The sequence below is a fragment of the Rana temporaria genome, chromosome 3 (assembly GCF_905171775.1).
Source record: "Rana temporaria chromosome 3, aRanTem1.1, whole genome shotgun sequence".
In the NCBI taxonomy this organism is placed as follows: domain Eukaryota; kingdom Metazoa; phylum Chordata; class Amphibia; order Anura; family Ranidae; genus Rana; species Rana temporaria.
Genome location: NC_053491.1, coordinates 424,804,867 through 424,817,392, shown reverse-complemented (window position 1 = coordinate 424,817,392; position 12,526 = coordinate 424,804,867). Strand labels below are relative to the sequence as shown.

At 42.7% G+C, this 12,526-nt stretch overlaps 1 protein-coding gene across 7 annotated transcripts in view; it reads left to right on the top strand.

The window, feature by feature from the left end:
• The window catches only part of NSD3 (nuclear receptor binding SET domain protein 3), a 198,281-nt gene that overhangs the window by 174,479 nt on the left and 11,276 nt on the right, over nt 1-12,526 (top strand). For all 7 annotated transcript variants that reach the window (XM_040346229.1, XM_040346228.1, XM_040346227.1 and 4 more), the window contains 5 exons: nt 1,518-1,787; nt 4,887-5,003; nt 5,100-5,241; nt 7,583-7,689; nt 11,824-12,028. In XM_040346229.1, the coding sequence (XP_040202163.1) occupies nt 1,518-1,787; nt 4,887-5,003; nt 5,100-5,241; nt 7,583-7,689; nt 11,824-12,028 (841 nt within the window). The remainder of the gene's footprint in view (nt 1-1,517; nt 1,788-4,886; nt 5,004-5,099; nt 5,242-7,582; nt 7,690-11,823; nt 12,029-12,526) is intronic.

The window sequence follows — 12,526 nt, the reverse complement described above, 5'->3', positions numbered from 1 at the left end:
TTCCATCATCCAATCGTGCAAGCAGAAATGCTTGTTTTTTTTTTTTTTTTTTTTTTTTTTTTTCCCTTGCATGTGATTGGGTATTCTTTGCAAAGTACAGCCTTGCCTCATTTAATAAGCTCTGGAGCAACTGCACTTGCAGAGGACAACTGCACTTCATAAAGTACGTAGTCTATTTGCCTTTAGTAAATCAACCCCAGTATGTTCAGTTCAAGAAACTTTTGTTTTTTATAAAATAAATAATCATCCAGTCCCAAGGAAAATGCAATTAGTCCTTTGTTTAACCCTCCTGGCGGTATCCCCGAGCGTGACTCAGGGTGGATTTTTTGTGCCAAAATCGGTAACCCCGAGTCACGCTCGGGGTAGCTATGCAGAGCCTGCAGCGCACGCTGGCTTACCTTGTTCCTGGATCCAGCGATGCGGGACCTCGCTCGATCCACACAATGTCCTCCTGTGCCGCCGATCTCCGTTCCCTGCGACGTTACGACGCATGGGGGCGGAGATTGGCGCCAAATTCAAAAAGGTAAACAAACACTATACAGTCAGTATACTGTAATCTTATAGATTACAGTACTGTATGTAAAAAATACACCCCCCTTGTCCCTAGTGGTCTGCCCAGTGTCCTACATGTTCTTTTATATAATAAAAACGGTTCTTTCTCCCTGCAAACTGTAGATTGTCCATAGCAACCAAAAGTGTCCCTTTATGTCAAAAATGGTTTTAGATCAGCTAGAAAACAGCGATAATAAATTATAATCACTTGCAGAATTGTGCGATAGCGATTTGTGGGGAAATTCGTCATAAAAAATAAAAAAATGACAGCGACAATTCTGCAACTGAGCAAATTTCAGTGATTTTGAGTTGATTACATTATTGAATAATTTTTATTATAATTATATTATTATTTGTTATAATTATTTATAATTATTTATTATATTATAATTTATCATTTTGTTTTTAAAAAAATTTCATACCCGGGATGCCTATTAGACTCTGGTTTGGTCAGATTTAAGTGAGTTATTTCTAAGGATTACAGGCCTACAATATAAAACGCCAAATGTCCTTGCAAATAATGGTACCGCTTTCAGCATGTTTTTTTCTGAAAGAATCATACCACCAGGGAGGTTAACCAGGCATTTTCGTTTCAGATCCTTGGCGACATTAAACTGTTTATTCAGTAGCAAAAGGAAATCCTAAAAGTAGCACATTACTGTAATGCATTTCATTCCGCCCCGGCACTTAATCATGATTAAACTCCAGGGCAGTGTGAAACGCGTTGGGGGCGTGGCCTTGTTGGAGCCTGGGCTGAGGCTGTCATACACCTACTTACAGGGTTTTGCTTTGATGTGCGACTTTTAGGACTTCCTTTTGCTACTCGATGTTTTGAGCTATGACAAGCTCTGTCCTTGTCAGCAGTTTGTCAAGAGGACCTGGTGGAGCCTTGAGCAGCACCGGTCATTTTTATTGTAAGTAAACTGTCAATGGCGTGTTTTTGATAATTTTTTTTCATATTTCAGAACAACAAACCTGTGGGGAAAATTCAGATCCAGGTGGCCGATATCTCAGAAATACCTCGTTGTAACTGTCGTTCCTCTGATGAATCTCCGTGTGGCCTGGACTCCCAGTGCCTGAACCGTATGTTGCTTTATGAGTGTCACCCACAGGTGTGCCCTGCTGGGGAGCAATGCCAAAACCAGAGCTTTACCAAACGGCTTTACCCAGAGACTGAGCTGTTCCGCACTGAGAGGAGAGGCTGGGGCCTTCTGTGCAAGAGAGATATTCGAAAGGTAGTATTCTGACGAGTAGAAGAAACTTTGAGTTTTTTTTTTTTACTTAGGGTAAAACTATAATCAAAACTTTTTTTTTCTTCATTTTGGATAGAGCAAGGGAGGGTTATGAACCCTGACAGATTTTTTTTCACCATCCTAGTCCCATTGGGGAGATTTTCTTTCACTTCCTGTCCCTTCACTTTCTGTCCTGTCGAGTGCCCTGTCAAGTGCCCCCACAGCAAACAGCTTGCTGTGGGGGCACCCGAGCCGAAACATAGCTCCCCGTGTCAATTCAGACACAAAGCCCCAGTTCGCACCCCCCCTTTCTCTTGATTTGCTAACTGACTATGATTGATAGCAGAGTCAAGGAGAGGAGAGTTCTGAACGGCCAAGGAACTCGTGAACATCGCTGAAGAGAGATGGTGCTCAGGTAAGTATTAGGGGTGCTGGAGGACGGCTGCTGCACACAGAAGGTTTTTTTATCTTAATGCATAGAATGCATTAAAAGAGAATTATGGGTTCCTTCTTTCTTGTAGTTTTATACTTACCTAGGTGGGTGCAGCATCAGTCTGATGCTGCATCTGTCCCCCGGCGCCTCGGCACTAAAAACCAAGGTTTAGATTTAAATACCTAACAATAATGAATACATGAAATATTCCACTAAAAACATACATTTCTATTATTTCGCAGATACTGCTATGTTTGGTCAGCTCCTGTCTTGTTATACCTGTTAAAGAATTAATTGGCAAGATTCCTTAATTGCATTTTTTCTTGCTGTGCAACCTGGTGCAGCTGAACCAAATGGTAGTTTGCATGTTCTGAAATGCAGAATGCATGGAAAATTCATTCACAAGAGGCACACATATAATGGTCAAAACAGGTGGTAGAGCTGGGAACTCATGCTGAGATATTGTAATATAAGGCACAAAAGGGTAAGTCAGCACTTCTGTCTCAGATCGCTGCAGTGATCTGAGCTAAAACTGGGAGTGGGTACTTGTCAAAATCAGGTACCTGCTTCCCCCTAAAAAGTGCCAAATGTGGCAGTGGAGGGGGGGGGGGATCAAGCGGAACTTGCCCCTTTGGGTGGAGCTTCACTTTTGTAGCATTTGTTTTGCTGTATGTGCCCCTATTCAGAAGATTTCACCTCACTTTCTGTCCCTGTGACAATTGCATTTTGAAAATGTTGGGTCGTTGTAGAAATAAGGACTGGTAGAAAAAACTTAATCGGAGACACTTTTTTCCAATGATAACTCTTATGCCGCGTTCACACGTTCATTTTTCGGCATGAAAAAAACGATGTTTTTCAGCATCTCGAAAAAACTTCGTTTTTTTCAACTTCATCGTTAAAATGCCGTTGCCCACACACGATCATTTAAAAAAAATGCTCTAGCAAAGCGCGGTGACGTACAACATGTACGACGGCACTATAAAGGGGAAGTTCCATGCGGATGACGCCACCCTTGGGGCAACTTTAGCTGATTTAGTGTAAGTAAAAGACGATTCGCGCTTTTCTGTCTGTTACAGCGTGATGAATGTGCTTACTCCATTATGATCGGTAGTTTTTCCAGAACGAGCGCTCCCGTCTCATAACTTGCTTCTGAGCATGCACGCGTTTTTAACGTCGTTTTAGCCCACACACGATAATTTTTTACAACCCGAAAAACGACATTGTTTAAAATGTTGTTAAAAAATGCAGCATGTTCGGAAAAAAAAATTGTCGTTTTTCAGAACCCGAAAAATGATGTGAAGCCCACACACGATCATTTTAAATGACATTTTTAAAAAACTTTGTTTTTTTTCATACCGGAAAATGATCGTATGTACGCTGCATTATGACGTGTACACACGATCATTTTTCGGGTTGTAAAAAAATACGTTTTTCAGGCTCTAGAAAAAACTAATTTTTTTTCAACTTGATCATTAAAACGGCCTTGCCTACACACAATCGTGAAAAAAAAAAATGCTCTAGCAAAGCGCAGTGACGTACAACACGTACGACGGCACTATAATGGGGAAGTTCCATGCCGATGGCGCCACCCTTTGGGCTGCTTTTGCTGATTTTGTGTTAGTAAAAGACAATTCACGCTTTTCTGTCTGTTACAGCGTGATGAATGTGCTTAGTCCATTACGAACGGTAGTTTTACCAGAACGAGCGCTCCCGTCTCATAACGTTGTTTAAGCCCACACACGATAATTTTTTACAACCCGAAAAACTACATGGTTTAAAACGTTGTTAAAAAATGCAGCATGTTCGAATATTTTTTTTGTCATTTTCCAGAACCCTGAAAAATGATGTGAAGCCCACACACGATCATTTTAAATTACATTTTTTAAAAACGTTGTTTTTTCCATGCGAAAAATGATCATGTGTACGCGGCATTAGGCCTCGTACACACGTCAGGAAAAACCCGTCGTTTTCCCTGACGAGATTCTTGGCAAGAAACTCTTGCCGCCAGAGTGTACTGATTTTCATTTCAAAAGAACCGCGGTTCTCTTGAAATGCGCTCGTCACATTCGATGCCATCGCCGCCATCTTGCTTCACCCTACCTATGCCGTGGAAGCTACCGCGCATGCGTCAAAGTAATTTCGAGCATGCGCGGGTTTCCACGGCGACAGGTAAGTATACACACTCTCGGGTTTCTCGTCGGGAAACAGGCCGACAAGAATCTCAACGAGAAAAAAGAGAGCAGGTTCTCTTTTTTTCTCGTCGAGATTCTGGCCAGATTTCCAGACGAGAAACCTGAATGCCTCGTACACACTAACGGGAATCTCGGCAAGAAGCTGTTTTTTGCCGAGAAACCCGGTCGTGTGTACGGGGCCTCACTGGAGTGAATTTCCCTTCCTGAGGGTAGATTTCCTCTCACTTTTGTCTCCTTCCGTTTGTAAGTAGGAGTTGTATGTAAGTGGAATGTATGTAACTCGGGAACCGCCTGTATCAGTTTTTCAGCATCAACAATGTTAGGCATTCAGGAGCAAGTGTTATTTGCTACTACTGCAATAGTCTAGACTCTGTTTTTTGATTGGCTTCCTCATGTGGTAGAAACACTGTTGAAGATTCAATAACATAAGATTATATCTGCTCCTTTCTCAATATTGTATTTGTTGGTTTGTTTCAGGGTGAGTTTGTGAATGAATACGTAGGGGAGCTGATCGATGAGGAAGAGTGCAGACTTCGCTTGAAAGGAGCCCATGAAAACGGAGTCACCAACTTCTACTTGCTTACTGTCACCAAGGTAAGAACAGACTTCTACTGTACATTATGTGTGCATTATTTAAATTTTCTGTCATCTAGCATATTGATTGTTCCTTTTTCTGTCCGTGAATTTCAGGATCGTATCATAGATGCTGGCCCTAAGGGGAATTATTCCCGATTTATGAATCACAGCTGTAACCCCAACTGCGAAACCCAAAAGTGGACGGTGAATGGCGATGTGCGAGTCGGACTGTTTGCTCTTTGTGACATACCTCAAGGTACAGCAATTTAACAATTTCTACCCTGCCATATAATTTTGTCCTTTGGGGTTTATTTACTATTACCGAATAACATATCATTTAGAGGACCCTCAGGTTTAATGATTTGTTGATATAATAAAACATATCTTAAAAGTGTCTTATGCCGCTCTTATGCAGCGGATTTTTTTCCGATGGATGTTGGCTCAAACTTGTCTTGCATACACACGGTCGCACAAAAGTCGTCAGAAATTTTGAATGGCAAGAACCTTCAGTGTACCTCATATGCCCCAATGTTTCCACTGGGAGCAGAACCCTTAAAAGTAAATGCTGGGATCTCTTGTGTTTCGGACATTTCTCCCTAGCGCATACGGCACTAAATGTTAAGTGCACTGTCCAGCCCTGTTCAGCTGCAGCAGTGTTCAGCCTCTCATAGAGTTTTACAGGCTGGCTGGATGGTGCACCTATGCCTTCCACCCATACAAATACACTGGGATCTCTTGCCCAGTGTGCATGGGCCACTACAGCTTATAGCAATAGCATAGTATAACATTGTCAGTGCATAAAAAAAAAAGTTACATTGCAGTTGGTTGCAGTGTATTACGCAGCAATAAATGTGTCTAAATGAAATAAGTGGTTCTCAACCTTAAGCCTAGTCCACATGGGCAAAATGCCGGGGGCAACAATAGCCGGTTCAATAAAAACTGTCCGACATTCAGCCAGTGTGTATGGCAGTCGGGGGGGCTGCAGCTGCACAGTACTAACATCGGATTGTTAGTACATCGGTTTCGAAGCTGTCAGTTTGTTTTTGTTCAATCAATGTGTACTAGGCCTTAGTGAAACCCCATGACTTGGTAAAAAAAGTTCACATTATTCCATGCCCCAACAATAAAAAAAAGTTTGATATCATACAATAAAATATATATTTAAAATACTGTATAATCATAAGAGTAAGCTAGGTTCACACTATTGTGGGTGCTGAAATGTGTGTAAATTGCACGTGTTCCTGCACCCACAGGTACCTACAACCAAAATGCTCTGCTCTTTAGCAGATGCACAGGGGTGCCAATAATTCCTAATGACACCCCCACACATTGGAAAATGTGGCAGGTTTTCTGGCCAGGGCCTTTTTCCCCGTGGGAAACGTGGGAATTGGCTGCTGTGATGGTGCACACAGATGTGAACCTAGACTTATACCTTTCTCTATAAATCCCTCGGCACCCCCGCTGATTTTCAGATCGGCTGTCGGGTGCTGCCGCTGTCATTCAGCGGCAGCAAGTGAAATCAGCAGTGAAGCCTTTCCGCTTCACAGCCGGTTCCCTACTAAGCATGCACGAAGCATGCTGCACTTTCTAACTAGCCCGGCGGTCAAGAAAGGAGGAGGGGGACCAAACTTCCAAGGGATGGAGCCACATCAGTCTCCCGCAAGCAGGGTAGGGTACTTGTCAACAACAGATACCCATTCCCCCCTTCCCCCTGAAAGGTGCTAAATGTGGCACCAAAGCGTGGAGAAAGCAGATGAGCAGAGGTTCCACTTTTGGGTGGAAATCCGCTTTAAATAGCATCACAGTGGCCAAGCAGGAGGGAAAGCACTGAACCAGTTCACACTTGTGCGAAATTCACTCCTACTATTAGAGAACACATGTTGCATGATGTGTATAAGTCAGTGATTCCCTATGAGAGCCGTCTAAACTGGTCCAACTTTGGAAAAGATTCCTGCACTACTTTGGTCGGATTTCAGCCCATTGAATATCATTGAAGTCGGATCAGCATCTTAACTAATCTGACTTGTGACTTGTGCTCAGAGGCAATGTTAGCACTGCAAAATGTATTGAAAAAAAAAATCCCAAATCCATACCAGACCCAAGTTGCACTCATCTCAAGTCAGATCCTGTTCATTAAAGTCTGACCGATTTTGCAGGGCAAAGTCAGATCGGAAGTCATGGGACTTTCATGTGGGAGCAGTGTGAACCCGGCCTTAGACAGTATCTATCAGCTTGCATAAACAAGCTGGAAAGCAACTATCTGGTGGCAGGAAGGCCACAGACAGGCAATTGAGAACACTGGTCTAAATAATCTACAGTGTTAAAGGTAGCAAACATATTATTGAAATTATATCTTTATTTGGCTAATACATAATTACTATATTGCAACCTTTCCAAGCAATTAAGCGTGAATATGCCTTGGGATGGAGTCTAGTTATCGAGTAAAAGGTATGAGTTTGACAACACTTTTGCTATTAGGTCCTAGATATATTGATTGAACGTTCTGTATGTAAGAATGATACTGAGTGATGGAATCAAATATGACGTAACATATACAGCTGTGCATCTGAAATCTCCCAAACATTGTATGTTTCCAGGTACTGAGTTAACATTTAACTATAACCTTGACTGTTTGGGAAACGGTCGAACGGAGTGTCATTGTGGTGCAGATAACTGCAGTGGTTTCTTGGGGGTACGACCAAAAGTAAGTGGGCCTCTCATCCTGTCAGTTATACCACTTGATGTTTTTTGTTGTTTATAAAATATCGAATACTTACTAATGGGATTCATGCTAAGCAGGACTTGGTAACAAACTTTCTAGAATTCCTAAGTAAGTTAAAGCGGGGGTTCACCCTAAAAACGATTTCCTAACATTACATCCAGCTCACTCTCTACATTCACAGTATGCCGTTTTTTTTTTTTTTTTTTTTTTGCTGTACATACCTCGTACAGCTATTTTCTTCCCTGGCTTCCGGGTCGGGACTCCCGCGGGAGTGGGCATTCCTATCCAGCAGGTGATTGATGTGATGACAAAAACTACCTCCCCCCTTCGCATAAGGAGCGTCACGAGTTGCCGAAAGAAGCCGAACGGCGAGTCTGCGCTATACGGCGCCTGCGCACCGACGTTCGGCTTCTTTCGGCAACTCGTGTCGCTCCTTATGCAACGGGGGGAGGTCGTTTTTGTCATCACGTCAATCACCTGCTGGATAGGAACGCCCACTCCCGCGGGAGTCCCGACCCGGAAGACGGGGAAGAAAATAGCTATACAAGGTATGTACAGCAAAAAAAAAAAAACGGCATACTGTGAATGTAGAGAGTGAGCTGGATGTAATGTTAGAAAATCGTTTTTAGGGTGAACCCCCGCTTTAAATTAAACTACATACAGTGCTATGAAAAAGTATTCACACCCCTTGAAATTTTCCACAATTTGTCTTGTTACAACTAAAAACATAAATGTATTTTTTGGGGATTTTATGTGATAGACCAACACAAAGTGGCGCATAATTGTGAAGTGGAAGGAAAATGATAAATGGTTTTCAATATTTTTTACAAATAAATATGTGAAAAGTGTGTGGCATGAATTTGTATTCAGTTCCCCTATACTTTGTAGAACCGCCTTTCATTGCAATTACAGCTGCAAGTCTTTTTGGAGGTTGTCTCTACCAGCTTTGCTCATCTAGAGAGTGACATTTTTGCCCATTCTTCCTTGCAAAATAGCTCAACATTTGTCAGATTGGATGGAGAGCGTCTGTGAACAGCAATTTTTAAGTCCTGCCACAGATTCTCAATTGAATTAAGGTCTGGACTTTGACTTGGCCATTCTAACACATTAATATGCTTTGATCTAAACCATTCCATTGTAGCTCTGGCTGTATGTTTAGGGTCGTTGTCCTGCTGGATGGTGAACTTTAGCCCCAGTCTCAAGTTATTTGCAGAATCTTTTCTTCTACGATTGCCCTGTATTTATCTCCATCCATCTTCCCATCAACTCTTTCCTACTTCCCTGTCCCTTCTGAAGAAAAGCATCCCCACAACATGATGCTGACACCACCATGTTTCACGGTGGGGATGGTGTGCTCAGGGCTATGTGCAGTGTTAGTTTTCCGGTTCACATAGCGTTTTGCTTTTAGGCCAAAAAGTAAAATTTTGGTCTCATCTGACCAGAGTACCTTCTTCCACATGTTTACTGTGTTCCCACATGGCTTCTCACAAACTGCAAACGGGACTTCTTATGGCTTTCTTTCAACAATGGATTTCTTCTTGCCACTCTTCCATAAAGGCCAGATTTGTGGAGTACACGACTAATAGTTGTCCTGTGGACAGATTCTCCCACCTGAGCTGTGGCACTCTGCAGCTCCTCCAGAGTTACCATGGGCCTCTTGGCTGCTTCTCTCATTAATGCTCTCCTTGCCCGGCCTGTGAGTTTAGGTGGACAGCCATGTCTTGGTAGGTTTGCAGTTGTGCCATACTCTTTCCATTTTCAGATGATGGATTGAACAGTGCTCCGTGAGATGTTCAAAGCTTGGGATTTTTTTAAATAACCTAACCCTGCTTTAAACTTCTTTATCCCTGACCTGTCTGTTGTGTTCCTTGGTGTTCATGATGCTGTTTGTTCACTAAGGTTCTCTAACAAACCTCTAAGGGCTTCGCAGAACAGCCATATTTATACTGAGAATAAATTACACACAGGTGGGGCTAGATTCATAAAGGCATACAACGGCGTATCTCCAGATACGCCGCCGTATGTCCGAATGAGCGCGGTCGTATCTATGCGCCTGATTCCTAGAATCAGTTACGCATAGATTTGGCCTAGATACGAGCGCCGTAAGTCTCCTACGCCGTCGTATCTTAGGGTGCATATTTACGCTGGCCGCTAGGGACGCTTCCGTAGATTTACGCGTAGAATATGCAAATGAGCTAGATACGCCGATTCAGAAACGTACGTCCGCCCGACGCATTGATTTACGTAGTTTCCGCAAGGCTTTTTTCGGCGTAAAGTTACCCCTGCTATATGAGGCGTAGCCAATGTTAAGTATTGATGTCGGGACAGCGTCGATTTTTACGTCGTTTGCGTCGTAAGCGTAAGTCGTACGCGAATAGGTCTGTGCGTAATTTACGTTCACGTCGAAAGCATTGACTATTTGCGACGTGATTTCGAGCATGCGCACTGGGATACGTTCACGGACGGCGCATGCGCCGTTCGTTAGGAGCGTCAATTACGTGGGGTCAAGGCTCATTATAATACAACACGCCCACTGCCTGGACAATTTGAATTAGGCGGGCTTACGCCAGCCCATTTACACTACGCCGCCGTAACTTAGGACGCAAGTTCGTTGTGAATACGGTACCTGCCTCACTAAGTTACGGCGGCGTAGTGTATCTGAGATGCGCTACGCCCGCCTAAAGATAGGCAATTCTATCTGAATCTGGCCCGTGGACTCTATTTACTAATTAGGTGACTTCTGAAGGCGATTGGTTCCACTATATTTTAGTTAGGGGTATCAGAGTGAAGGGGGCTGAATACAAATGCACGCCACACTTGTCAGATATTTATTTGTAAAAAGAAATTTCAAACCATTTATCATTTTCCTTCCACTTCACAACTATGTGCCACTTTGTGTTGGTCTATCACATAAAATCCCAACAAAATACATGCCTATTTAATAGAGTAAATCTTCCCGTTACTGTATGATCATTTTTTTTTGTCATGAAACATGAGGTAATCAGCATGGCTGTGCACAGGCTAATGCATGTCTGTCTGTAATTAGACACTACCTATGAATAAGCTACATATCACACAATCCCTGGGTCTGTCAGTCTAGTGTGCTTTCGGGTGAGATTTTCCGGCGTATAAGACAACTTTTTGCATCTAAAATCATGCCCCAAAAGTCAGGGGTCGTCTTATACGCCGGGTACCTGTCAGTCAGACGGCGGCCATCCATTATTCAAAAGCCGCGCCTCCTCCTCAGGCTGTTCCGTGATAGGCAGAACACTAATTTTCCCAGCAGAGCCTCTGTTCAGTGTTCCACCTATCACCGATGCCTTCTCATCCTCAGCCTCGGACGAGAGGACATCTGTGATAGGTGGAACACTGAACAGAGGCTCTGCTGGGAAAATTAGTGTTCCGCCTATCACGGAACAGCCTGAGGAGGAGGCGCGACTTTTGAATAATGGATGGCCGCCGTCTGACTGACTGACTTTGCAAACAGGAGAAGGTAGGGAGATCATCGAGGCAGGGAATGGAATGGCACAGTGAGGCATGTATAGATGGCACAGTGAGGCATGAATAGATGGCACAGTGAGGCATGTATAGATGGCACAGTGAGGCATGTATAGATGGCACAGTGAGGCATGTATAATGGCACAGTGAGGGGTCGTCTTATACAGTGAGTATATCCCAAAACCCAAATTTTAGCTGGAAAATTAGGGGGTCGTCTTATACGCCGGCAAATACGGTATGTGTTAGCACACTTGTGATACAACACAGAGAGGATGGTGAGGTATGGATTGGGTACTGTGTGATCCACAACAGGAAGTTGTCCTGTTCCCTTGGTGCATAGGGACAGGCTGGCTGCAGCAATACATGAACATAGGGGAATCGATCAGCCATGACACTACAAACTGCAACCACAACATGTGAGCCCATTATTACAAGGTAAGGCAAACAACACAGGGAATATAATTACACTAACACCTAATTAAAACAACAAAAATATTTGAAAGTATAAAATGCCAGACATCACAAGTTTTAATCTGAATACACTGAGTAGTGCTACACCTCTGTTGTCTATGTTACATTGTTATAATCTATAAATTGTTGTATTTTTTCATCATGCAGACAGCTTGTGCTACAGCAACAGAAGAAAAGGCCAAAAATGCCCGCTTGAAAGCAAAGAAACGCAAAATCAAAACTGAGCAAAAACAGATGCATGAAGATTTCTGTTTCCGCTGTGGTGATGGGGGGGAGTTGGTGATGTGTGATAAGAGAGACTGTCCTAAAGCTTATCATCTCCTCTGCCTTAACCTGACACAGCCTCCCTATGGTAAGCCTTGTGAATTAGATGTAATATTTGTACTTGTTGAAAACCTGCACAGGGTTCCCTCACATTATGACTAAACACTCTCCCACCATGTGTTCCTATCTTTTTTTTTTTTACTTTTTTTTTTAAATGTGTTTATTTCCATTTACTTTTTTTAAACCCTGTAGGGAAAATCTTCTGTTTTTCTATGTCATCAAAGTGTTTATGTATAGGTGATGGGGATTGCACAATTAATGGTGATCTTGATCATGAATGTATGTGATGAGATCATGAGAACCTTTTTTATTCAGATAAGTGCAAAATAAGGGCACCGACACGAGTACTGTTGCATGGACTATATTTATTGAAGGACTTACGTTATTTATTATAAGTTTATTTGATGTGCAATATTTTATTTTTATAATTGTTTTGTATGTGGCACTGGGTAACAATGTTGTGAATGCAGCGCGGCACTGGTTTATTATTCTAATACCTTCAGAGGTCTAGTGGAGTCCATGGCTT